The 25,799-nt window shown below is 46.1% G+C and overlaps 2 protein-coding genes across 2 annotated transcripts in view; both read left to right on the top strand.

Moving 5' to 3' along the window:
- Positions 1-13: 13 nt before the first annotated feature.
- e2f4 (E2F transcription factor 4) lies at positions 14-19,515 on the top strand. Its single transcript, XM_088614099.1, has 11 exons — positions 14-170; positions 607-1,074; positions 6,915-7,024; positions 7,376-7,539; positions 8,540-8,581; positions 8,870-8,934; positions 9,113-9,419; positions 10,140-10,319; positions 14,129-14,176; positions 14,262-14,306; positions 14,677-19,515. Exons 2-11 carry the CDS (start codon positions 955-957, stop codon positions 14,790-14,792), a joined length of 1,197 nt encoding a protein of 398 aa, XP_088470225.1. The 5' UTR covers positions 14-170; positions 607-954; the 3' UTR covers positions 14,793-19,515.
- A 168-nt stretch (positions 19,516-19,683) lies between these two features.
- Positions 19,684-25,799, top strand: part of elmo3 (engulfment and cell motility 3) — a 34,322-nt gene continuing 28,206 nt past the window's right edge. Inside the window, exons 1-2 of the mRNA XM_088614096.1 lie at positions 19,684-20,581; positions 25,196-25,358. Coding sequence (XP_088470222.1) covers positions 25,281-25,358 — 78 coding nt within the window. The 5' untranslated portion in view covers positions 19,684-20,581; positions 25,196-25,280. The remainder of the gene's footprint in view (positions 20,582-25,195; positions 25,359-25,799) is intronic.

Genomic DNA, 25,799 nt, shown 5'->3' with positions numbered 1-25,799 from the left:
CTTTGAACAAGTAATTTGACGACACTCCCTGTCGGCCAGTCCCAATCCATTGGCTCAGCGGAGCGAGGTGAACGCAGTTTGCGACCCTGTCAAAGACCGACTTCTGACGGAACAGGAAGTTTGATTTAAAGAGCACAATGCCGGATTTTTGTTGGAAGGCTGCTTTGGAGGTGGGATTTTTTTAATTAATATGATAAAGTATAAATAAGCTCTTTTATTCGCGCTGCGCAGCGGCTCCCAGCTTCAGTAACTGCTGGTGAGCAAATTGTTGCGAGATGTATCAGTCCTGCGTGGGTGTAGGATCACAGGAGTCCCCTTCGCGGCGAGTGACAATGATCAGACATTCACATAGGGAATAAAGTCATGCCTCTCAACACGAAACTGATGGATTTACTGCTTTCTGTAAATGCATTAGGGTTCTTAATGAGAGCGACAGAGACAGCACCGCCGGCCATGTGCTCAGAATTTTATTTAAATATTTGACTGTAGACTTTCCGAAATATGAAATCGATCGTGTTATCGTACTTATTTCGTGGCTATTCTAATTATTATGGATCGAAATGAACTATGTCCTCGGATTTCTCTCTTTTGTTTTTTAATGTTTAGAAACTGCCCTTTGCAGACGGCCCCTGCCGTTCAAATCGATCCCAGCATGCCCCGCGCCGCTAACGGCTCCATACCATAGACCTCATTGCCGGGTGGCCGCAGGCCGAGAGGGGTTCGGGCAACAGGGAGCCGAGCCGGATCGGATCGGACCGGACATTCCAGAGCGGGACACCGAACCCAACTCCGGGATCGCGGTGCGACACGGGCGGCGGCGGGGACGGTCCGAGGAGGTGGAGAGCGAATTGCGTGGTGGTTGTGGTGGTGGCTGCGGCGATCGGGCGGCGGGGGGGGGCTGGACCAGAACCGAGCTGAACCCTTCTGGATCTAATCCGAACTGACCCGGGCGCCATGGCCGAGCCAGTACAGCCCCAGACCCCGAGCCGACACGAGAAGAGCCTGGGCTTGCTCACGACCAAGTTCGTTACTTTGTTGCAGGAGGCCAAGGATGGAGTTCTGGATCTGAAAGTTGTAAGTGTGCGCCGCTGCTCGCTCATGAATTACAAACATCTCCGGTTTACCGCCGCTCTTGGGTGCTCTCTGGTCTCGCCGGAGCAACACCTGTGGCATGCCCCGCGTGTACGAGGCCACGCGTGGGCGGGCGAACCAAGTCCCGAGAAAAGGAGGCATTTAAACGGGGGACGTGGAGGGGCTGTCCGTGGGGGACCGGAGGGGGTGAAGGTTGTGGCTGATCGCAGTGAAACAGTACTCGGGGGCTGTTTCTGTACGTCCTTGCGCGAATAATTCAGGACCTTAGACGAGCTTTTCTGTCACCGAGAAACACCGCGGCGACTTTGACAAAGATTCCCTCGTGGTGATGCAGCAAAAACAAACCCAGGATTTCTTTTGGGGGGGGGGGGGTCGGGGTATGTTTCTGTGTTGTGGGAAGACGTGAAGTCGTCCGCCTGATTGATTAGTGTTCGTATCATTTGCCCCTTTATAGAAAGAAACACCTCTGAAACCATAATTAGAAATACCCCTTTTCATTGCAATAGATACATTTTTTTTAAAAAAATGGTTGTTGCACCGATAGCCACGCAAGTCTGTGAACTGCGTGGGGATTTCCACAAGATACAGGTTTCGTTTTCAAGGCTGTCCGAGAATGAATACTCTGTTTCAGGTTAGAAAGCGTTTTTATTCCCCCTTCTCTCATTTTGTGGGGTGTTCTTACTGACACCGGGCGCAGAAGATCCCCGAAGTCATGTTTAACCGCGACAGCCTACCGGGAGCTTTCTTATTTGAGTGTGGCCAGCAGAGGGTTATGTAATTATTACAGTTTCACGTTTCAGTGCATCATGATCTGAACGTTTGTTTCTTTCTCTATTCCACTGTTCAACGAGGAAATAGCCCAATGTATCCTGCAGTTCCAGAGCTCTTTGAATCGGAAACAAATACTCACTGAAACGGGGCATAGCCGAAAGTCCTCGCTGCATTTTTAAAATTGTGCCGATTTGATGGGCTGATTGATCATAACTGTCAATATCAGCTTGATCGAATCATTTGCGTTTACTTTAGATTTGCCCCTTTTTTCATTTTGGTCCCTTTCAGGCTCTTTCAGTGAGGAGACACGATGGCACATTTAAAGCAGTGTGCCAGAGAGCTCCTTCTGTTACTCCTCCTGACCTTCTCAGCCATGGGTCTCTTGACTGTTACAGTTGAGTAATGATTAACTATTTGCTCAACTGCGCAGTGGCTGCCGCTTGTAAGAGATTTCCTTTCTGACAGTGTTGCTGTGCAGTGATGCAGCTGTTTTTTCAGATGTGTGAGCTGTGCAGCAGGATGATAAGGTGCCCTGAAGTCAGTTTTGCACTTGGTTCGATTAAGAATGGTGCTTAAAATGCAAGTGCAAACGAAACCTTTCCTGTCCACTCGCATGCATTGCACCTGGGTTCATATTTATGGGAAGAACTGGTTTGCACGGACGTGCATTCAGTGTCTGATTTTCCTTTCGGCTGCGTTGTGTTTCATTCTGCAGTTTGTGCAGCACAGAAGCGACGGAGGGTTTTGTGGCCTCAGTTGTTGTGTGAACTGCCTTTATGTAATTTGTCGTGTGGCTTTGAAAGATCACAACTTTGCACGAAGTCAGGTTGACGTAGGAGGCTTTGTGTCGTCCTGGGAATGAGAATATTAAAACCGGACACATTTTGGAGGCATAAAATGGCATAGTGGTTCGGGTTATGAAGTCAGTCTGAGATAAAAAGGCTATAAGGTGCTCTATATGCATTGCAAAGCTCAGCCAGCGTCCAGGTAAAGGAATGATCATGGTTGTATAGTTTGTGTTAAAAGACACTGCATGCCTATTGCAGTGACACTGGAATGTTGTGTCTCATATGATTTTTATCCACATGGAGCCCTTTTCCCCCAGCAGTGTGTTTGTCCGTGGAAATATGCTCCCTGTGTGTGTGAACTCTTGAGCAAGTGGTCATTATTGGAGTTGATGGTGTGTTGTAAACTGCATTACTTGTGGGCCAGGGACTGATTTTATCTGGACTGTTTGTTTTTTTTTGGGACTGGACATGTCTCTTTTTTAGAACCTTGTGGTTAATTCCTCTTCACCGCTTTCCACTTAGTCTGCTGAGGGAAGTAGGTCCAATTTTGTGTACGCTTATTTGCCTGTTAATCGTTTTCCTTGTATCTTTATTTTGACACGTGAGCTACCTTCTGGTTCATTTCTGCCAGCTCCGGGCATGCAAAATGACACTCCAACCTTGGTCGTGAAGCGACAGAGACGGCAGTGTCACAGGGTACCTGGGTCGCATTCGAACCATTTGGGTTTCAGGAGTGTTAATCAGAGGTTAAAGTTCTTGGTCTTTCTGTGGGGTAATTTAAGCATATGAGAATGAACTTCTTTGGACCCATGGTCTAGTTATTGTTTATTGCTTTGACAGCTGGACTGCTTTGCATACAGCAAATAATGCCAGTGTTTTCTGCCTGTCAAAGGTGTTGAGTGAATGCAGTCAAGTTGTAAAATGTTACAGAGCACCATGTGTCTCTCTCTCGCAGATTTATCCAAATAAAGTACTGGTTTGGCCCCAACCTCAACGGGTCTTCATGGGCTCCAGATATTCTCAACCAGCTATGTCGGTGGGTTATAGTCACAGCTTCAATCTTCTGAGTCTAGTCATTCCTGGACAAGAAAACGAACAGGTTGTGGACAGAAAACGGAAACACCAGGGTTAATGAGGGGCAGCAAATATAGTGAAGGCAAGGGTTCCAACACAGGTGTGGCTCGTGTTAATGAAGTAGATAACCTCCCAGCATGGTTAGACTCGGGTATGAAAATGCTGGACAGGCCTGTCTGCCTGCAGTTATGGCTAGCAATAATAAGAGTGCCTTTGAAAGGAGGAGGGCCTGTTTGGCAGGAGCTTAGTTGACCTTGACAGCTCAATTTTCTGATGTTTAACAAGCTACGCCGCCTAACGATGTCAATGTGGGACTGCAAGAGAAAGACGTCACCAGCAAAGGACAAAGGTCGCAGGAAGCCTTCACTCCAGGCTCGCGCTTTCGTTTGAAGTTCAAGGCAAAGCAGGAGAGCGACTGCCGATTTCAACCCAGGGAGCGAGCAGTTTGATCCAGGACGGGTCTGAAAAAACGCGCCAAAACCTGGCGAGCAGCCTGTTGAATCCAAATCTCCGCAGAACAGGATACCACAGTAGGGTTGCCGGGCACGAGCCTCGCATCACACCTGGAGCGCAGGCAGTGGGCTACTGAGCAGTGGAGAAATGTGGTCCAGTATGGCCGGATGAATTGCCTTCTTTCCTTGACTTCCTTTTCAGCAAATGGAGAACACGTGCCATCTATGTGCCAGAGCTACAGCCCTGAGTGCTTGGTTCCAGCAGTGAATGGTTCTCGTGGTTCCAGGATGTTGTGGGGAGCGTTTTCCAGGCATGGTCTGCGTGCTCTCATCCCCTTAGCCCGCACGATCAGTGCTGATCGCTGCTGTGGCGGATCGGAGTGGTCGTGTGCACCCCGTGTTGTGGTATTTCTGAGGGGTGTCTTCCACGGTGACAATGCCCCCGTCCCCAGAGCATGTGTGGCTGCCCGTTGGCTCGATGAGCAGGACACGGATGTCACCCGTGTGTCACGGCCTCCTCAGTCACCAGCTCCGAACCCAGTTGAGCTTTCATGGGAAGTCCTGGAACGATCATTGAGATGGCATTTCCCATCTCCGCAAGCCAGGAGCGAGTGGATTAACTGTCTTGTTGAAGAATGGTTCCTGCAGAATTCCTGCTATTGATGGTGGTAGGCTGTAAGCCCCTGTGCACGCAGGCAGTACTGGTGATCCAACACCCTTTTTGGTGACTTGACACTTGTTTCCATTATTTTGTCCACTCCTGTATATAACTGCCTTGTAAAAGACTAATGGATGTGCACTCCAGTCGTTCCTAAATGTGTTACTCCTCTGTAGGCCGTTGAGCTCTACAAACATTTTATTGTTTACAAAGGTGATTTTTCACCTCACCTTTTCAGACATGGAATGCATTGTAGTGCTGCAGTGATCTGCATACTGTGCAATGTATGATGTGTGCCCCTCTTGTGGAGCTTTGGTGCAATAGCATCTTGGCCCTGGTTCCAGCTCAGGTTAGAGGAGAGAGGACCAGCCTGTAGATAGGGTGCAGTGGCTTTCAGTGTTTTGTTCACTGAAAAATACATCAAAGGCTGTCCAAAATACTTACCAAATACGTAAAAGCTAAATAATCACAAACATGCATTGCCTTTTCAGTGACTAGAGCTGGTTGGTTTAATCACCTCATTTTATTTTGTTCCCCTTGTACTGGCTTTCCAAAATCCTCCTTAGCTATAAAGAAAAAATAAATCCGTCCTGAATTGTATGGTGGTCTCTCCTCACTGAACCCGCTCCTCTCCCACTTTGTCATTCTGGTTGTGGTCTTTCATTTGTTTCTCTGTTTTTTTTTTTAATGGGTCAAACCCCAATCCCAGCATCGAATGAGAAACCCAGACGGATTAAATAACATCCCTCGTGGACCCGAGACACGGGGCACTGAATCCTGCAGATTTGTTCAGTTGTTTCTGGCTTGAGAACCTCGTTATCATTTGCACATACAGATTTAGAGGGCATGAGGTGTGCGCCACAGGTTTCCAGACCGTGCAGATCAGATCAGTGGCCTGAGTTTGCGGTTACAGGACCTCCCAGCACTTGTGTACATCTACCTTTACAGGAAAAGCTGTCTGCGACCTCTGTCTTGTTCTGCATCGTCTTGTTGGTCTTCTGGTAGATGTGCATTGTCTGGAGTAAGTTCTGCTGTCTGTGTGATGTGGAGCTGGAAAAAAGCACAGTGCAGTTATTCTGCCAGATTGCAGTTTTTGGGATTAAAATTCTGTACAGTACGCTGTAATATTGTAGTAGTGCGATTGTGTCGTTACAGCCCTGAAATATGAAACAATAAGTGTGAACATACCGTTTAAAGGTTCGGCTTGTATACACTTGGCTTATGCCAGGTTGTATGGACTGTAACCCTTATGCAAATCGGGGTCGCGTCTGTGTTTGGTGAAAATAACGTAGCTTCCAGGGACTCGAGGAATACTGAGATCTCCAGTCTCATTTGCTGCAGCTGATTGGAAGCGTTTTTATAGGCTTGTACCCTCCCACCCCTCCGTTATTCTGATCATGTACGTTTCACAGAGCAGCATGGTGGCTGAAGAGCACCGAATCCTTCCAGCTTTTGTCATTTCCTGGTCGTGCGGTTTCGGTTAGCCACAGAAAAAAAATCATCGCTTCAGGGTCTTGGGCAGGACGCCCGGTGTGCAGCTGTGTTGCTTTGGTCTTCTTCCCGGACTGCTCAGTACTCCCTTCACCCAAGTTATTTTACGACGGGCTCCTCCTTTTGCAACGCGCAAAGTTTCTGCCGCGCTCTGCTTGTTTCATGTAGCCTTTTGCCCCCTGTGTACATCAGCTTCTCTCTTCTGCACTTCTTTGTGCCTTGTGCATTTCTGCCCCGGCTCTCGCCTCTTACTGGGGTACCCCCACCCTGGCTGCCGTTGTTGGGAGAGGTGGGGCGCCCCTACTCTAGCTGCTGGTGTCGGGAGAGGCTGGGGTCATAGTATGTAAAGGATGATTCTCTGCACATGGAACATTGTTAGTAAATGTGATAAATGTACTAACCTCTGCTGAGTCAGCCATAATTGAAGAACACATTGCTTTACAGATATCTGTTTATAATGTTCCTTGAGTCATGTTTCATTTCCATATTAAACGTCTCTGTGTTGTCCTGAGATCTTGCATTGCTGTGCCCATCTGAAGTGTTGCAGGGCGCTATATCCTGAATGCCGTGCTGATGTTTCCCCCGCAGGCAGCTGACACCCTTGCGGTCAGGCAGAAGCGGCGCATCTATGACATCACGAACGTGCTGGAAGGGATCGGGCTGATCGAGAAGAAATCGAAGAACAGCATCCAGTGGAAGTGAGTTCGGGGCCCCGCCCCCACTGCTCTCCGGAAGGTGTCTTTTCTGTGAGGGTGGGCTCAGTCGGGTCCCTGTACCCAGAGCTGGGGACCCCTTTTGGCACTGCCCCCGCGGGTCGCGCCGAAATCCGGTTTCCGCCTCTCCGGCGGACGAAACGGAGAGCGGCCGTATGGGGCGGTTGGGGCGAGTGGAAACTGCGAAGGTCGCGGTATCAATTCGGGGAGGGTCTCTCCCTCTGAGCCGCGCCTTGTCGGCGGCTTCGGAGGGCCCGGGGTTGAAGCGCGCTCCTGTCTGCCTGACCGCTGACCGCGGGCCCCCTCCCGGCTCTGTGCTGTGTGTGTCCTCCGCAGGGGGGTGGGGCCGGGCTGCAACACGCGGGAGATCGCCGACAAGCTCATCGACCTGAAGGCCGAGCTGGAGGAGCTGGACCGGCGCGAGCACGAACTGGACCAGCAGAAGGTGTGGGTGCAGCAGAGCATCAAGAACGTCACCGACGACACCCAGAACAGCAGATATCCTTTCCATGCTGGGGGTGGGGAGGGGGGGGGGCTCCCTGGAAAAACAGCACCCAGTTTTTGTGCCGAAGACCGGCTGTCCTTTTCACCCTTACCCCTCGATGACCGCTTTGCGATGAAGCCGTTAACCCGCGCGGCTGGCCGGAGTTGCGATCAGAGCTGTCGAATTACAGCGCTTCCTCAGCTCCTGCCCCTCCCACCTCCGATGCTCTGAGGTTCTGAATAAAACCTGGAGCTGGATCATTCCCAGGAGGACCACAGTGGGCCGGAAGAACCCGATTTCCCAGCTCCTACCTTCCCACTGTGGGTGTTCTCCGAGTGAATCCGTTCCGCACGGTCCGCCTGTGTTCTTCACAGTGCGTGGGGTGGGCTTGGCACACTCCTGAAAGTTTCTAAGCCAATCCTTAGCGACGGAATTCAGTCGAGTCATGAGGTTTTCAGAGTCTGGATTTACAGTTTGTCAATTATCCAGCACTTTAGGGCGTCATCTAACACTGGGTGTCATCAAAGTTTTATAGTAGCTTTTTTTTGTAATGTGTCTGTGGGTGTTGTGTGTGTTTTTTTTGTATTTTGTTTTAAGGATAGTATTGCAGAAACAGTGTGGTACCGTCCAGTCACCTTGTTTACAATGCGTAATACAGTACATTATCCGTTAATTAGACAGAATACCCTTTGTAATTACTGCATAATCTACTTTCGGGATCGGCCTGTGACCGCCCATCACTGGACAATCCAATTGGAAGGTGGATTATGAGTCGCTGAACAATCGATGATCTGCTGTATGTAGTTTCCCCTGTGCAGGCCCTCCATATGTGACAGGAGTTTTGTAATAAATTAAACCAATAAAATCATTAAAGGAGGACTAAAACCAGCAGCAGCCTGTGCCAGGGATATCTTGTCCTGGTTTTCTCACTGAGCAGCAGTAGGCTGTCCACACTTGAACCCGAGGGTAAATACTGCAGGTCTGCCCATCGCTTGGTCCTTAACAGATGGAAACATTAGCTTATGTTACCCATGAAGACATCTGCAGCTGCTTCAAAGGTAACTAATGTAATTTGTGTGAGTGTGGGCAGGGGAGGGTTAGAGACATGCCCTATGTTTTATATGATACACATGACCTGGGATTGTGTGTGTGTACAGGGGAGTCTGGGTGTGTGCAGATGCTAAGGTTTTGAGTTACAGCTAAAGATTTGCTGGAGCCTTTTTTTAATAAGCTGGGAGGGTAGCGCATGTCAGCGAGTCTTGGTTTTGCTGTTTGTTTCAGCAGGATGCTTGCCTGCCACTGCCATTTTTCTTCCAGGCTAATACTCCGAATTGTTTTTGTTTCAGGCGATACCCTCTTAGCTATTCGAGCCCCGTCTGGCACGCAGTTAGAGGTCCCGATTCCAGAGGCGGTAGGTACCCCTCGTGTTGTTCCCTGTGCTACACTACCTGGCATTGCTGTTTTTTTTCTTCGTCCGGAGGTATTTTAAAACAGGTTTTTGGACGGGATTAGAGCCTGTTAGAATGGCGATGCACGGTCTCGGGGGTCTGTCCTCCCTCGCTCATGTCAGCTGCTGTTCTGTCCCGCAGGTCATGAACGGGCAGAAGAAATACCAGATTCATCTGAAGAGCACGTCGGGGCCTATCGAGGTGCTCCTGGTCAACAAAGATACTGCCAGCTCACCGCCCGTGGTGCTGCCTGTTCCTCCCCCCGACGACCTGTTCCAGAGCCTGCCCACGCCCAGCACTCCCACCACCCCCAAACGGACGCCTCTGGCCTCCCAGCCCAGCACTCCCCAACCTGCGCCATCTGCACCCACACCTGCCAGCCAAAGCACCCTGCCCAGCCCGGCTTCTGCTTGCCAGCCAGCCAGCGCCAGCAGGGTGCCCATCGCCGGTAGGCACTGTCGGCCTTTTCTACACCTTGGAAGTCTTAGTGCAGGCTAGCGTGACAGCCTGATGCAGTCTGGGTAACACTGAGTAGGCAGGGAAACACTAGCCCAGACAGGCTTGCTGCTTTGGTGAAGCATCATAGTAAGCTGTTTCAACAGTTTTAGTGGGTGGCTGGTTTATATTTAACCCGATGGAGAAGGTGAGACTCGGGAGCTCCATGCATGCCTTTACCAGGACAGATGTATTTACAAGACCACAAGCGGTTTGTTTTCTGAAAGCTGCAGCCCCCACTGGGTCAAATTGTAGGCCCCGACAGTGCAGATCCTAGAAGGCATCATTCTAAACCAGTCCTAGTCCTGGTGCCCCACACACCTGCTGAGTTTCGTTCCATCCCACCCCAGCTAGATGATTGAACCCTTAACTGATCAGAGGAGCTGCTTCATTGGAATATTTGCATTTTGTTTCTAGTCACAAGTTTGGAATTGTTGTTTCACTTACAAAATACGACAATCTCCAACATGTTGAATGAATTAATCTTATTATTAAGTCAAGGAAGGGTTTGATTGTATCACTGAGGGCTCGGCTGGAACACAAGCCAGCAGGTGTGATGGTCACCAAGACCAGGATTGGGAACCACTGAACTAAGTAAATGTTCTTCACTGAGCATTGGTGTGCATGAGAAAACCATGAATCTCACCCCCTTTCCACTCTCTACCCGTGTTAGACGCCTCCAGTAACACCCCCGGTGAACTTGACCTTGCCCAGCCCACCGCAGAGACACCAGCCAATCAGACGCCGTCTTTGGACACTCAAGCTCTTCAGTCCTCGGCCTCATTGGACAGCAGTTCTACCCTTCCGGCCTCCTCCACAGTCTTCGAACCTATCAAATCAGATCCTTCAGAATGTAAGTAGCCTGTCGGATCTCTGGCTTAAATATTCTGTTTGGAAGCAGTGGCTCATGAAGATGTTTTGAGGAGAGAAGGTGCACTCTGAATGGTTTTAGAAATGTAGAGTCTCAGGGTAATTATACTAATGTATGTTTATTACATGTGGTCACATGAAAAAATTGTCTTCCAATTCAAGATACAAGACTTTTCTTTGAGACTGGTACCGTTCATTACAGTGGAAGCCTGCTGTTCAGTCTCCAGAAAGATCCTTTACTGTAAGCCTGTATTAACAGAGGAGGCTGGAGGAGATTGTACAGAGACCTGTCACAGCTGCAGTGTGTGGTGGCGTTAGTGTAACTGGCTGGTTTGTGCATCTGTTTGTAGCCAGGTGTCAAATCAGATAATTATTGAGGTGAAGCTGCAAAGTAGTTGATCCTCAGTCTGGGTTCTGTGAGAGCACTTTAGAGTCTTAAGGAGATGTTAGAAAGCCCGCCATTATTGCATTTTTGACCACAGTAGAAAGAAGGGTGTTTGTATTTGGTTTTCCCGTGAAGTTTGTGGTTTCTTCTAAGGAACTGCTTATCTCACCTAGTACTAAAAATGACATTGATCAACAGTTTTGCATTGAGCTCCGATCTCTTGTTATCTGTGGTGCTCCGAGAGCGCAGAGCTGTCTGAATTGGAGTGTATACTGATGTACAAAAGGAGCACGGCACTTGGATTTGGATGAGTGGATTTAATCAAACAGTTTCCGAACGGAGATCAAACGGAGTCGCAGAAAATGTCAAGAAAACAGTGCTAAATAATACATTTTCATGATGAAAACACTGGAAGGATTCCCCCCCCCCCGCGTATTAACCCCATCCTGACACACAGACTGGGGGACAGCATGCTGGAGGACGTGCTGCTATCTGGAAAACTGGTTCTCTCACGAGCAATCTCTCTGAGATCCGATCACCACAAGTACTTACCAGTCCGACTAAAGCCAAACCAGGACGCTAGCCTTAAGACACGTTCAGGCCAGAAGTGAGCGGCACTTTGAGGTGCCTATCTGTGTTTCCTTTGGTTGCTGCTGGGGCTGTGGTATTCCCCCCCTGAGTCATTTCTTACACTTCAGTTATGAAGTGCGCCTTCCTGCAGAGGTACCGAAACGTGCCGGAGGTCGTCTTTCACACAGATCGCTCTCGGGATGACAGTACGGCGAAGGCGGGGCCCGCGAGCCGTCACTCGCCCTCATCTTCGGGGCGGCTGGGGTGGCGGGGGCGACAGCGCGCCTGGAAGCCGCGGTGCGGTACCGCTGCTGCCCCACGCCTTTCATCCCCTGAAGCGGTTCACGTGACCGTGAGACTGGGCCCCCCGGGACAGGCGGCGCCGAAGGCCTTATTCCCGCCCCTCCCTGCGGCGGAGATGGGGTGAGATAGGGTGAGCGCCCCAGCTGGCATCTGCAGCGCTAGGCGCTGTAACGGTTACCGTGCCTGCTCCCCAGAGGAGACGCGTTCTGGGCATGGAGACCTGGGACAGGAAGACATGGTTTCCTGCGGGACCTAGGCAGCTGCGTCTGTATCTATAGGGGCAAGGAATGGGGCCAGTTTTACAGTACTTTTATAGTATGGTTCCCCGCCACAAGGGGGAAGTGAAAGTACAGTAACCATATTTCACGCTGCCTTGCGCATTTGAATGGTACTCTCCAGTGCGATCGACGGAATAGGCGATTTTCAAAATATTTGAGGTCGATTTGTTTCAAAGATTTGACTTCCTGTGCGTCTCTTGGCATCCAACCAGCAAGCCCCGGATTCCAGTTTGCTCCTCTGGGAGGAAAACAAAAGAGTCTGCAGGAAAATGTTGAGTAGAAAGGGAAGGTCGTGTTACCAAATGTAATTGTATTCATTTGATTTTTTTGGGGGGAAGAATCACAAAAGTGCAAAATGGAAGGTGCAGTCCGGAGCTGGTGATAACAACCGCAGCTCCCAGAGTGTCCCTCCCTCACGCGTCTGTGTGGACTCGGTACTCTTTTGTTGATGGACAGGTGGAGAGCGCATGTCTTTGTTCCAGCCTGTAGGAGGTAGAAAGAGAATAATGGGGGGGAGTGAGATGGCTGACCTGCTGGATTCGAGACTCATTGCTCTGTCACGACACAGTGAAACAAGAACCAGGGGGCACTAGTGGAATGTATGTGGAAGTGCATTTAAAACAGACCAGGAGACACTTCTTTCTCCGAGGGAGAAACTGCCCAGCCGTGTTGCTGAAGCCGATACCCTGTTTTTATTTTCAAGAAAAGGCCGGATGAGATCCTTGGATCAGTTACCTACTGACAACCTAACAGGCTGGACGGGCAGAATGACTCCTCTCCTTTGTAACAGACTTTTCTGTTCTTTTTGCATGGCGACGGCTTGGTCTCCGTACAGTCTGGAAATGTAACCAAGGTCTGACAAAAAGAAATGATCGTTTAAAAAAATGTGTCTGAATAAAAACACAAAGTAGCTGACGATGCAACTAGTGGCTTTTAATGAGGCCTCGTTAAAAGCTGAGCGCTCAGGTCTCATTTGGTCTTAGAGACCAGAGGAATCGCACAGGTGGTGGTGAGAGCAGTGGGGGTGTTCGTGACCTTAGATCTGGCTTGCTGTTTGATACGGTAAGGTTGCATGCTGAAAAGTTAACACCTCGTGTGCTGAATCTTGTAATAATTGCTATTTCACTGCAAGGCTGTAATTTTTGGGATGATAGTTTCTTGGCATGACTTGGAAAACCGAAGTAAAATAGGTTATAGATTTTTGCGGTTTGAGAGTAGCATCGAGTCTGAGAAAGCGTTGGCAGGTACTCGTTTAATACAAGCCAGTTTGGTGACAATCTGGCTACAGGGCTAATACCCTATATTCACTTTTTACTGTCCTTCACATACAGATTTATCCAGGGCTAACCAATCCTGGTGCCGGAGAGCCTCTGAATTTGCAGGTTTTCATTCCAGTTGAGCTCTAAAACATCATAAATAAGCTCCTTTTATATCAATTTTGGCGACTTCCGCTTGCAGTTTAGGTGCTGCAAAATGAAAAAGACCTAGAAAGCCTGCAGACGAAGACTGAACTGGATTTCACCCCCTGGTTAGACACTCACTAATCATGGTGGTTGAAAACGCACGGACTCAAGAGCGCTCTCTCCTAGGAGAGTGGTACTCCTTTGCCATCTGCTGGATAACCTCAACTACAATATCTCAACCCGTTGTGGATTTTTCTATCCTTTACCATTCACTTTTCTAAATAGGGTTAATAACAGTTCTTTACACTTACATAGCGCTTTTCTGGACAGTCCGCTCAAAGCACTTTACAGATAATAGGGACTCCCCTCCACCACCACCACCAGTGTGTAGCCCCACCTGGATAATGGCAGCCAAAGTGCACCAGTACACTCACCACACACTAGCTACCAGTGGGGAGGAGAACAGAGTGATGAAGCCAGATCATAGATGGAGATTATTAGGAGGCCATGATTGCTAAAGGCCAATGGGAAATTTGGCCAGGACATCAGGGTAACTCTTTTTGAGAAACACCCTGGGATTTTTAATGACCGTGGAGGGTCAGGACCTTGGTTTTATCTCATCTGAAGGATGGCGCCTTTTTTACAGTCTAGTGTCCCCGTCAGTATACTGAGGCATTAGGATCCACACAGACTGCAGGGTGAGCGCCCCCTACTGGTCCCACTAAGACCTCTTCCAGAAAAACCTTAGCTTTTCCAGAAGATCTCCCATCCAGATACTGGATGGAATATTGTAGTTAAAGAGGAATATGCAGTTGGCCAGTATATATTAATGTATATGTTTTCTTTCTTTCAGTGCTGGACTTCCCCAAAGATCTTTCAGAAATGTTTGACCCTACTAAAGGTATGTATTAAATGTTTATTGTAATTTTAAATAGTTTTTTTCATGTAATCTTCTTAATGAAACTTAACTTTTTTTTTTTCCACAGAATGTATGAGTGCAGACCTGCTGGAGGAGCTCATGACTTCAGAAGGTAGGTTTTCTACCAATTGCTCTGCAGTATAGAAAAACCTCAGAATCTGTTACCTGTTGTCAATAAACAAATGTGATCTAATGTCTTGCGATGTTCCTGCTCATTCCTTATGGAGAGCTTGAAAAGAGTCACGCCATTGTGTTAATATTCCTCTTACGGATACTGTCATCCAAAGTCGGGGTTATTACAGTTTGACAGACTCCAAAGCTTTGAGCATAAACCTGGAAGTGGCAGGTCTTGGGATAGCAGGTCAGAAGTAATTAAACTGGATTTGAGCTCGAATATCCTGCCATCTTGGGCTTTTACACATCTGCTGAAACCCTTTCCCCTGTCTCTAGCCTTCTTGTGATCGGTCTCTTCTCTCTTCCAGTCTTCTCTCCCCTGCTACGGCTGTCTCCTCCCCCTGGTGACCACGACTACGTCTACAACCTGGACGAAAGCGAAGGCCTCTGTGACCTTTTTGATGTCCCTATACTTAACCTTTGACCCCTGAACTTTGCCATTGGGCGCTTGTGAATAGGAACTTGACATAAAGCAAAACTAATATTTTTACCCTTTTTTGAGACAAGATAAATGAATATTCTATTTTTGGAGCTTTTTTTTTTGTTATAAGCTGTTTGGATGGATGAACGTTTTTTCCCCAAAACTTTTTAAATTTCCTGGACACAGACAAGCTGGTTTAATCTGAACAATAAGACTAGTAATTGGTGTTATTACTGGGTGTAATGGCACTAAACAAATGAGCGTTCTCCTCTTGGCCCGGTAGCTTTAAATTAAAACAAAACTTACATTGGAGTACAAAGTTAACTTGGCGAATTTGTTCTAGGTTTTGAACATATCTACAAAATAGTGGCAAAAGACACTAAAACACTCTGCCCATTGCCTTGAGTTCAAAGAAGCTCTTCTTTCTCTGGTGAAGAATGAAGTTACAGGTAGAAGCAGGAAGAAGACAGTGATGGAGGAGGGCACAGGAAGTCGAGAACAGTACTGCTTTGAGGACGCTTTTTTCCCCCCAGGAGGTGGCGCTATAAGCCTGTCTCCTAGCTGTCAGAAAGGATTTCAGTGGAGCCGCTGGATTCTCACTGTGAAGAGCACTGCAGCCTGCACCATCCCGATGCTTCGCCTGTCTCAAGAGCAGCGTCAGCACAGCAAAGAGCGCTGCCTGGCAGCTCAGACTGTGTGGAAACGTGTTAGTCTGCCGCCCCCTGCCCCCATCTTTCACCCCCGTTTCTGTAAACGTGTGTGGAAGGTGCATTTCAGTTTGCCAGTGTAAATGAAGGCTTATCACAGTTGCAGTACAATTAATATCAGGTCTTTTGAAGGTACACATAACATTTTAAAGCTGTGTCAGCTTGGGCTATTTTTAGGTCGCAGCTGATTAAGAATTGCTTAGAAAGGGCAGTACTAAATATAATGTAATGTTTAAACAATAAAGAGCGTGTAAAACAATATAAAGAAAACCCTGCGTTGAAGATCTGAAAAGGGAAGGGCTCAGGTGTCACTAAATTCAAGGCTTCTCTCTAACGCACCACGCCTGTTTGTGTAGGTCCCTCCTGATCCACCTCCTGTCCTTTTGACTGCAAAATGATTTTATTCACTGCTTTTTACTGCCACTTTTTACAGCTGACAGTTGAACTGTGCGTGTGTAGGTACAAACCACGGAAATCTGCCCACTTTCTGTGGAGAACAGTACGATGCTGTAGATTGTTTGAAACCATGTGAAATGCGATCTACCACCCACCTCGAAAATAAAAAAGAAATCACTGCAGCAACTGTTGGAAAACATTTCAAACTGTTTTGTTTCATTTCCACCTCAATTTTCCTTCTTAGAATTAGAAACCCGTAATAGATAAATGAGTAAATTGAAATTGATTTTGCCCATTACAGTTTTAAGTGCATCTGGCATCAATTTCCATTTAACCATGTGAATGGCTATATTTGTGAATCAAAGCATTTTGCATTGAAACAGTGGGGTATGGTACAGGTACAAATTTATCTGTGACTCAATGGTGTGACGTGCCTGGTGTGGATATCGGGGCTTGCGATACAGAGCTGCCTGTGATCACTGTGTATATCCGAAAGTTACTGAGCTTTCGGGATCTCCTGTTGTAAAATGACTCCAAAATCCTAAAGCCATCTCTCCTCATTTACTATGAGATTTGTGAAGATAACATGTTGTGCTATTGTATAGCTGTTTGATTGTATTGTATAGTGGCTGCAGTTCAACGGTGCATGTGAATTGAGAAATAGAACCATTTTTCACTTCAAGGTACTTCAGTGCCTTCTCACTTGTAAACACGGGCAGAAATACTCTTCCTGGTTAATCATATAAATGTAGTATCAGATAGGAAAATGGAAATTTGTGCTTCTGGTGCGTAATGCAGAATACAGAAAGAAACACTACTGATTTAATCATTGTGTAGCCCTTAGATCCCCAAGATGTACGATTTTCAAATGACCTCTTTAAGAAAGATGGGTAAATGCAAAACCTAAATTCTATTGCTTATTTCAAGTTTCTTACTCAATTGGACTTGTGACTTTTTTACAGCCAGGATGGACATAGCCGACATTTATAATTTACTATCTTTCAGCCCTTCCACTGTAGTCCCTTGAGATACATCTGAATAAGCTCTTCCTCTTCGTTGAAAAGCCGTGGTGTGTATGTACAGATTAATTCAATCTGCTGAATCGTTGAATTTACCCCACATTATAGAAGCACTTCAGTGATTATTTCCAATTAACTTTCTGCTTGCTGTATTTTAGGAGGTGTAGCTGTGTCTCTCTCTCTAACATGTTATTCCAACCTTTTGTTGTAAAATTGGCCGTTCAGTCTTAGGCGGCTTTCTGCCAATTCTTTTTGTCCTAATTGTGAAATGTGTCACGATATGTAGCAGGAGAGGTGCAAAACTGTGCATCTAAATTGGTTTCACAGCCCCCTTATAAATGTCCAAATCTTACCTTAAGTATTTTTACGTGGAAAGGAGACTTATTTGACCGATGTCCCTGTTAAACAGGATTAAATGTTTGCTTTTATGTTGCAGTGGAGTGAATTCCATTTTACCATGCTGGGCAAAACAGCTGATCTGCATCAGTCTATAACGATCCATTCGGGCATGGAAGAGAATCTGAACTGTAACAGCTATTGCAAGCATTTGATCTGAAGCATAATGTCACCTGTAGAGCAAGTTCAGTGTGCTGATCGTGTGGCTATAGACAGATTGTGCCACAGCATGCACACATGAACCAGTCTCCTCCCTATGGGTCTAGGTCCGTACTCCCTCTTATACATTTCAGGTCAAATTGCTCATATTGATTTTGTTCTGTTGATTCAGGTGACAGCTTCTGAGAGTTTGCAGGAGACTGAATGTTTGTGTTTGATGGTGCCAATATAGTGGCGTAGGTTACACAAGGGAAATCTCTTTGGGTTCGGCTTATGCTGTGGACTTTGTTTGCAAAGTGGGGGGAAGGAAAGTCCTGCAAAGCAGTTTGCTCAACTCCAGCGTGGGTTGGCGAGTTAATGACCGAGTGTTAAAACCCAAAATTTGAAAAAGCAACGCGCCTGGGAAAACCTTAATGATTGGTCAAGGCATGTTCTGTGCCGGGAAAGGGGCACATTCATTTCTAGATTTTTAACAAGAGAGGAATTTTGTGTGTGTGTGCCCTTACACATTTCCAGTGTCAGTGTGAGGCTGAACGGGTACACTTTGCTTATAGCAGGAAATACCTTATATGTTTACAGGGACAGATTGGGGAAAAAAAATATGAGTTTGTGATCGAATTCATCCATCTCAAAGAGCACATCGCTGAGTCTGACCCCTGAAGTGTATTGCCATTTTACAGAGAAACTTGCCTTCCTGTTTGTTGTGCTTGAAATTGGAAACAAAGCATTAATCAAAAACCACTCATCTGGACCCTCAGTCTCTTCTGACTTCATAAGGCTTTTTGTAGCTAAACCAGGCCTACTGATTAAACGTAATAATTCATATCATATGTTTCTTAAGCCTTGTTCTTTCTTAAGTCTCATTTTCTGCTATGAAACCTCAAATTTACTTTACAGCATGGCCAGAGGCAAAGTATTCATTGATCAAAAGACAGCTGTGCCAAAGTCTGGAGTTGTTTTTGTTCTTTCCAGTATTCCCTCAAATTCAAAAAGCTCTTCTGTCGCAAACTACTTTTCTTAGTCTTCTCGCTGAACTGCTTCTCATTAAAGTAAACTGTACCTCCATATGTACAGTACACAGTAAAAATGTGTTTTACAAATTACTCAGAGTTGACTTTCATGGTTTTAAGGAAGCACAAGACTCATTTGGAAAACGAAACGTTGATTATTCGTGACTGTGGAGGAGGGTCATCAGTGGTCTTGCAGTGAATTTTTCCCAAGATGTGGTATAACTGCCATTTTTTTAAGCTTTGGCCAGTCTCTTTTTGCTTGTTTTTGTGTCATTGGTTTCTAATGTATTGTATATACTGCCTACTGTTTTTGGCTAAGTTCTGAATGGGTTTATCAGTTTTAAATTCATAGGTTTGTTTTATACATCTCTGCAAGCGTGTGTGTGTGTCCATGTGCATTTGAGTCCTTGTCTTTAACAAAATATCTCTTACATCAGCCCTGCAAAATATCCGTTCTTTGAAAGTCCTGTTTCTTTTACAGCATCTAACTGCCTCTCGGGGGCAGTTAGTCTGTCAGCTGCCCAATTTAAACATTAGTTTGATTATTTGTGTAAAATACTCCTGTGTAACTGCTTGTTAATTGCTTTACCTGTAACACTTTTACATGTGTGTATGTGTCTTTGTACATTGTCCTTCACTCAGTGTGCTTTTTAAACACTTACTGTAGATGAGTTCACAGGTTTTTGATGTATTTGCGGCTTTTAAAGGAAGCACTGTTCTGTTTATAAACAGTAAGCATTTATTTTTATATGTGTGGAATATGCATCAAAATCATTTTTATATGAAAATCTTCAGAGGTATCAACCGAGTCATCTCAATATAGCACTTTACAAAAGGAAACCGATGTTGGCAGCACCTCCGCCACTGGGGGGGTAGAGTCATTCCACTGAAGCCTTCAATCTCCAGGGAATTCTTTCTATTTTTTTAAACATTCAGGTTTTTAGAAGCTAAAGTATGTAAAGGAATTTGTAACAAACTGGTTCGCTGTGCCTAGTTATTCCCATTCTATGAAAATTGAATAAATTTTACAAAAACGAAAGGTTTTGTGTGTTATCTGTTTACCAACAGTTTGTTACAGTGATCTCCTATTGGTCTTTCCACTGGTACATCCCTAGGGGTGTATACAGTATTGCTGACTTTAGTTAAAGCATTGGGTGTGGGAGACCATGCCTTAGTGTGAGACTTCGCGGGCTGCTGTAGCTTACTCCCGAGGACCTTAACTGTTCATTTCGCCTCATTGGAACCGACTGTGCTTCTCAAGACGCCTTGCAATGAGTCCTTGAAACCGAAGCTGTTTAATGAGGTAGACGACGAGGGGAGTTCATACAATGACATGTAGAAAGGCGCGGTCAGGGAATTATTTCAGGACCTGCAGTCGAGGAACAAGTGAAATCTCGGCTATACAGTAGTACATTTAAAACGGAAGACAGGAGCCCCTGTTACACTCGCACCTGTATTTTTCCAAGTCCAATTCTTAACTTCAGTTGTAAGCAGTCCGACTGGATTTTGTTGGTGGGGATTTTATAACTTTAAGATCAGCAACGCGGCAATACGAGAGTTCAGTAAGACCGAGGTCATGTAAAAAAAAAAGGGGCGAATAACCTTCGTTTTCCCTTTTTTGAAGCAAGGAAACAAAAATATGGTAATGTGGTACTGCAAAAGAAGGTAAACTTTTAATGTTATTTTTTTATTTGAAAAAAAAATCGGACTTTCAAGCAGAACATAAAGGAATTAAAAAAATGTTTAAAGCTTCCCGAAAACAAAACTGGAGGAGGGACTTAAAAGAAGTGAATTTTGAATTTTCTAAAAAGCGTGGAAGTGGGGGAAAATACTACTTGACCACCCGTTCACATCACGCTCCAATCCCTAGTGGAAAATATCAGGATTCCATGCGACTGGAAAACACTCCCCTACAGGGGCGGAGAGCGCACTAGTTACGCGTTTTCAACCCGGAACTGTGAAAGAGTGATCAATTACTGTACCTTGGAGTTAGCAGAGTTCTGCACTCCCGAAAGTTCCTCTGAGTGTGGGCTGGAGCGGACCAGGAGTGATCTGGGCTCGCTATTCCGCGGATATCCGAGGGCAGTAAGATCCTTTTGATCCAGGTAAGGGGGGGAAAGGGACATAATCGGGAAGGGAGCGCGCTGCGCCACAAATGGGGGGGTTTCTTTTTTTTTTTTCAGCTGGCCAACTTTTTTGAGCCTCCGTGTTTTCGTGTGTGTGCATGTGTGCCAGAAAGTAATGGCCTGGGGGGATGGATCTCATTCCAGAGGCCAAATAACCTGTTTTTCCTCGTTCCTACTGTATCTGATTTTCAGTTGTTTTCTAACTAGAGGTAGCGGTGCGGCTCTCCAGGAACGTGCCCGAGTCAAGACGTTGTAAGATTGTGGCTGTGGAGCTCTGGAAACGCGACTCTGCGTTTGAAAGGATTTCAGAATAGTTTCAGTTTTTGATTACCTTCGTGGTGTTTGTAATTTACTGTATGTTGTTTGTTTAGCGAGTAAAGGGCACTGGAAATATCTGTATGTTCTTAACGGAGAGAAATCAGAGATTACTCAATATCGTTTTTCGTTTCTCTCTTACCCATTTTTTTTGTCAAACAGGATAAATTCAGCAGTCATTTTTAGTTACTTCACTTGCTGCAAGACCCACTTTACCGCACACCTTGAGCGCAGATCAAAACCCGTCTTTTAGCTCTCCAGAAAAGTAGTACTAAGTGTTGCATTTTTTTTTCATATGGCTTACTGACTCTAACCCTGCACCCTGCAAGACGAATCGATGGGTTTGGGCCAATTAAATCAGGTTTAAGTACTAACCTCGAATGAGGTATGCCATTACGTTAATTGCCTTTTCGTTAAAGGCAAGAATATTTGTCGCAGGGCAAAAATCAAGTCGCATTTAATAGGTTATCCGGATTTTAGTTTAGAAGGTTGACAAAATCTGTTTTTATTGAACGTTGATCACTCCGTAATCAGGGCAGCCTGTTATTAAATTGATTGAAGTGGGATTAACGATTTCCTTCCAAGTGGTCCGTTGTTTCTTGTGGTTTACGGTTTGCGGGAAATGTGACACGGAGGCACTTCGAGTCTGTGTACAGAAAAAAAAAAAACACGAAAGTTCACACGGTTCTGCAGAGCTGCAGCCCGGCCGCATCTATAGCTTCGAGAGGGCAGGAGGTGGGCCATGCGGGGGGGCGGTCAGGGGTCAGAGGGCAACAGAGACCTACGAGTTCTCCTTTCTGACTGCAGCCTTTAATCAGCCACAAGTCCATGTTACAAAAAATACATCCCACTCCCCTGGTTGTGCATATTAGAGCCCTCAAAGGATTAGCAAAGATTTTCTCAGACCATAATTAACCACAAGTCCATAAGAGTTTATCACAGTTGAAGAGATTTAGGGATCATTGTCAAGGGTTAAATTAGTCAGCTATGGTGGACCTTCAGCACACACAGGGATTTAGGCTTATTCTGGAAATTTGGATACTGAACGTAGCAGTGGTGTTTTGCACCGTTAAAAAAATCTGGTGTATAGATCATGGTGTTGTCCTCAGTGAAACCTTTTTCTGGTTTTCTTTTGGTGAGCATCCGAGCATCTTTGTTGTTGTTTAAAGCACCAGGCTTTCGTCGTGTGGTAGTTAGGAGTGTTGCTATCATGTAGTACTTTTCCCTCTGGGAAACTGAATGCTAGCACAGGAGAGCCTGGTCAGTGATTCATTTGGGCCAGCTGCAAAAGCAGATGACTGTGGTCACAGATGGTTTTGGGTGCTCACAAGTGGCCAGCTTTCTCTTGGAATTAAAATCCACCAAACAACCCTTCTCTTGTTTGTAACCTTTCAGGTGTTCCTATATTCAGTTAAGGGCTTGGGCAAGGGCACAACTAGGAGGCTTTTGGTGAAAGGGTCTTAATGCTACATTAGGCTAAGTGTTGAACCTCATTCAGTAAAGACTGCTCGTCTAATTGTAAAATATGTACTGTATCGAGTATTGTGCAAGGAAACGCTGTATTAAGGTGCACGGGCTGGTCTTTTAAGGAAATGAGCTCATCCTGGAGGACAGAGTGACTGAACTAGCATGTAACATCTTTTAGGCTTTGTGTTTCTGTGATTATAAATTAGGGGTGAAGAGAATCGCCTTTCTCTCAGTTCATATTTTATGTTTCCTCTTTGGCCTACATCCCTTTGGGCTCACAGATTTCCAAACAAGGTATTTTCATGTGAGAGGAATGGAAAAAACACTTAACTGTTTAGGGACATTTCTGTGCACAGGTCATATGGCCTAGCTTGTGGTTCTAAATCTTTACTAACTGTTTTATTAGCCAGTCTGTTTGCAGCTTTAGCTGCTGTTAGGTACTGAAACTGCTTATTTCACATCTCCCCAGGAACCAGTATACTGCTGCTTAACCCCAGCTCGACTGTGCCTGTTCAAGCTGTGGCATGTTACAGGATTGAGCTTATAGAGCTCGGGTCCCTGTCGGTGCTGCATTTCGGATTTTGATTTTATTTCCTGTGATCCAGGGACATGCTGTGTTGTGGATGGAATTCTTTAACCTCGTTTAATGAAAAGCAGGCACCTGGGCAGGATAAAAGGAATCAATTTCCTTTATGCAGAAGCCTCAAAGGCTGAAATACAGTACATGTGTGGGCAATTTAAGATGGATTAAATACTCTGGGCCATGCAATGTTAGTTTGCCCAGCCATAAACGGAAGGAATAATTAAATGGTAATATCTGCTTCTGTATTTTTCTCATCGTTTGGCCTTGTTTTGTAATGACCATGTACCATATTTTCTCACTGTAATGTTTCCACTAGGTGTTGTAAAGACACAATGCAGCAGGGTAGTGCTTTTCTGCTGTTATGTTGCAATTTTAAAAGCAATTTTTCTTGCATTAGTTGTTCCTGCCTTTTAAACATTACCAATTGCTTTGACTTGCGTGTGTGCTGCTCATAGTGTGTTTATTGTGGAGTTCAGTGCCCGTCTCTGGTTCAACAGAATATGGAGGACAGGCTGTGGCCATTTCTCAACACTGATGTGCACACCTAGAAAACCAAACAAAACTGCGTTAGCTGAAAGTTTCCTGGTTGGCAGCAAATGAGAATTTTTGCTCATGCTTACCTGTCCCTGCTCTTACTAGAGCTGTACGTAGCTATTGTGTAGGGAGCAAAGTTTTGGGAAGTGTTCCTTATCAGCTCACAGCACTTTAGTTTGGGTTAACAAAACTTTAAACAGGCAAGTAGATCAATTCAAGTCATCACCGAGCATCACAGATTAACAGCTCAATTAGAATCTGTGTTGAGAACCACTGGCATCATGAATCTCTAGAAAGTGTTAGTGTTTGCACAGGTGCAGTGCAGTGATCAGAGTCTCTACATTTGTAGTGCAAGCACTTCTCACTGCCTGCCCAGACTGCTGCAGCCCAGGCAATGGCTTGTGAACATGAGAAACCTGTTGAGTTGTTCTACAGAAAAACTAAAGAGGAACTAGCTGGGGTTTAGCTCATTATGAAAAATGAAAAGTGACATGGAGTTAACCTCCGCATTGCTCACAGAATAGAGTGGTGCCTCCACCTTAGAAAGTCAAACACAGTGCTGTCTTGTTCTGTGGGCGCAGTGATGGTGAAACTAGAGGGAAGTATACCCAGCACATGTGGTGAATGTCTCTTTAAGAATTCAACTTCACATTGTGACAATTGAGCCAAGTTCGATGCTACAGAAGAGAAATAAGGAACCACAGGGAAGAGTCGGTAAACTGGGAAATATTTATAGGTTCAGCACTTTGACGAGTCAAATTTACAGAAACAGAAATAATGAGGTATTTCAACAAATTGCATAAATATTAACACAATTTCCCCTGAAGAAATAAATGTAGACCTATACAAATGCTTACTCTGTTTATAAATAGTTGGTCTCTTTCTCGCTGTTGCAAAGTTATCCAAAGAAATCCTCACCAAAAAGCCAAGTTAGAGATCATTTGGACTGTTTTTTTTAAAAGACTTAGCTCTCTAAGCTGCTTGATTTCTTGATGGTTCTGTGTTCATTCCCTCAGGTGATCTCCGGAGTCTGCCTGGTCCTCACCTGGAGAAAACTGTTGGCCAATATAACCCAGTAAATGACTGAACACTGACTCAACATATAATAATGAGTCAACAAAAACACTTCAGAGGATTGTCAGTTAATCAATGAAGCCAAACTAACAGCTAGATTAGTAGTTTTAATATATATGACAATTGCTACACCCCTTTTCACTTTTTGGTACGTGTAGGCTTGTGTGTATATGGCTTAGTGCTGTGGTGATTCTATTAAGGTGACCTTCTTTTTATACCTGGAGTCCCAAACGTGTCCTTTGTTTCAGGTGTTGCAGTGTCCTCTGTCCATGTCTAGAGAGGTGTTGTGGAGGAGAAATACACAGTCCCAAGTGTCAGTTGTGATTGATGCTACAGGCCTTCTTCAGCGTTAGATGCACTAAAGGAAGATCCACTGTAGTGGCTTCAGCTTGTGTCGTAACTATTGCAGCATCAGCAAGGTGGATATGAATGCACTCGGGCTGTGTCTGGCCAGGACATGTTGCCTTTCGAATGTTTATAAGTTCGAATGTCAGGGGTGAACATCCGACATTGGCCAGCTCGTTCCTCTCAAGCGTGTGCAGGGAGTGAAGGGCTGAACGTGTGATGCCGTGACTTCGGATGAGGTTGGGTGGTTTGACGCTTGTGTCTCCTGTTCGCAGGGTACGTCCCCCTGGGCCCCTGGCCCCCCCCTGCTCCCTGCTGTACCCAGCCAAGCCCGGCTGAACGCACGCGCAGGGCGCCACCATGCCTCCTCAGAAGGACATCGTGAAGATCGCCATCCAGATGCCTGGGGCCTATCCCCAGCTCATTGACCTGGACCAGGTACGGATTCCCCTTACCTGTCGGCTGCCCAGGAGAGAGGCAGCACATGAGATCACAGCCTTGGTCAGGCCCTGCACTGGGGGACAGATGCATTGATTGAAGAAAAGGTTTTGCCCGGGTTACTAAGTGACTCACCCAGTAAAGATAGTTTTTGGCCGCTTTCCTACCCCCCTGCGTCTATCGTCGTGGTTATACACGGGCAGTGCTAGTTCGTAATGAAGGCACCCTGCACAAATAAAACAGCTCAAGATTAGACCTATGGGCAACAAGCGAGCGATGCTCTGTAGCACACCCCCCAAGCCTGGCTTCTGTAGTTTCACTTCCCTAATCCAAAGTCCCAGCAGAGGCGTAGGCAGCCTGTGTCCTGACACACCTACTCCCAGCCCCTCCCTGACTGAAGTTCAGTCCCCACTGCGGGACGCGGTGTTTGCACCTCTGGGG

This window comes from Lepisosteus platostomus, chromosome 20, assembly GCF_059453375.1.
Source record: "Lepisosteus platostomus isolate fLepPlt1 chromosome 20, fLepPlt1.hap1, whole genome shotgun sequence".
NCBI lineage: Eukaryota > Metazoa > Chordata > Actinopteri > Semionotiformes > Lepisosteidae > Lepisosteus > Lepisosteus platostomus.
The sequence above is the reverse complement of the archived record's forward strand: the minus strand, read 5'-3'. Positions and strand labels throughout refer to the sequence as shown.

Excerpts from the sequence above, each read along its gene's own strand:
- e2f4 (XM_088614099.1), top strand. The coding sequence starts at position 955 with ATGGCCGAGCCAGTACAGCCCCAGACCCCGAGCCGACACGAGAAGAGC. Across the intron at positions 7,540-8,539 it reads CGACACCCAGAACAGCAGAT|TAGCTTATGTTACCCATGAA; the intron begins ATCCTTTCCATG and ends AGATGGAAACAT. Across the intron at positions 10,320-14,128 it reads CAAATCAGATCCTTCAGAAT|TGCTGGACTTCCCCAAAGAT; the intron begins GTAAGTAGCCTG and ends TCTTTCTTTCAG.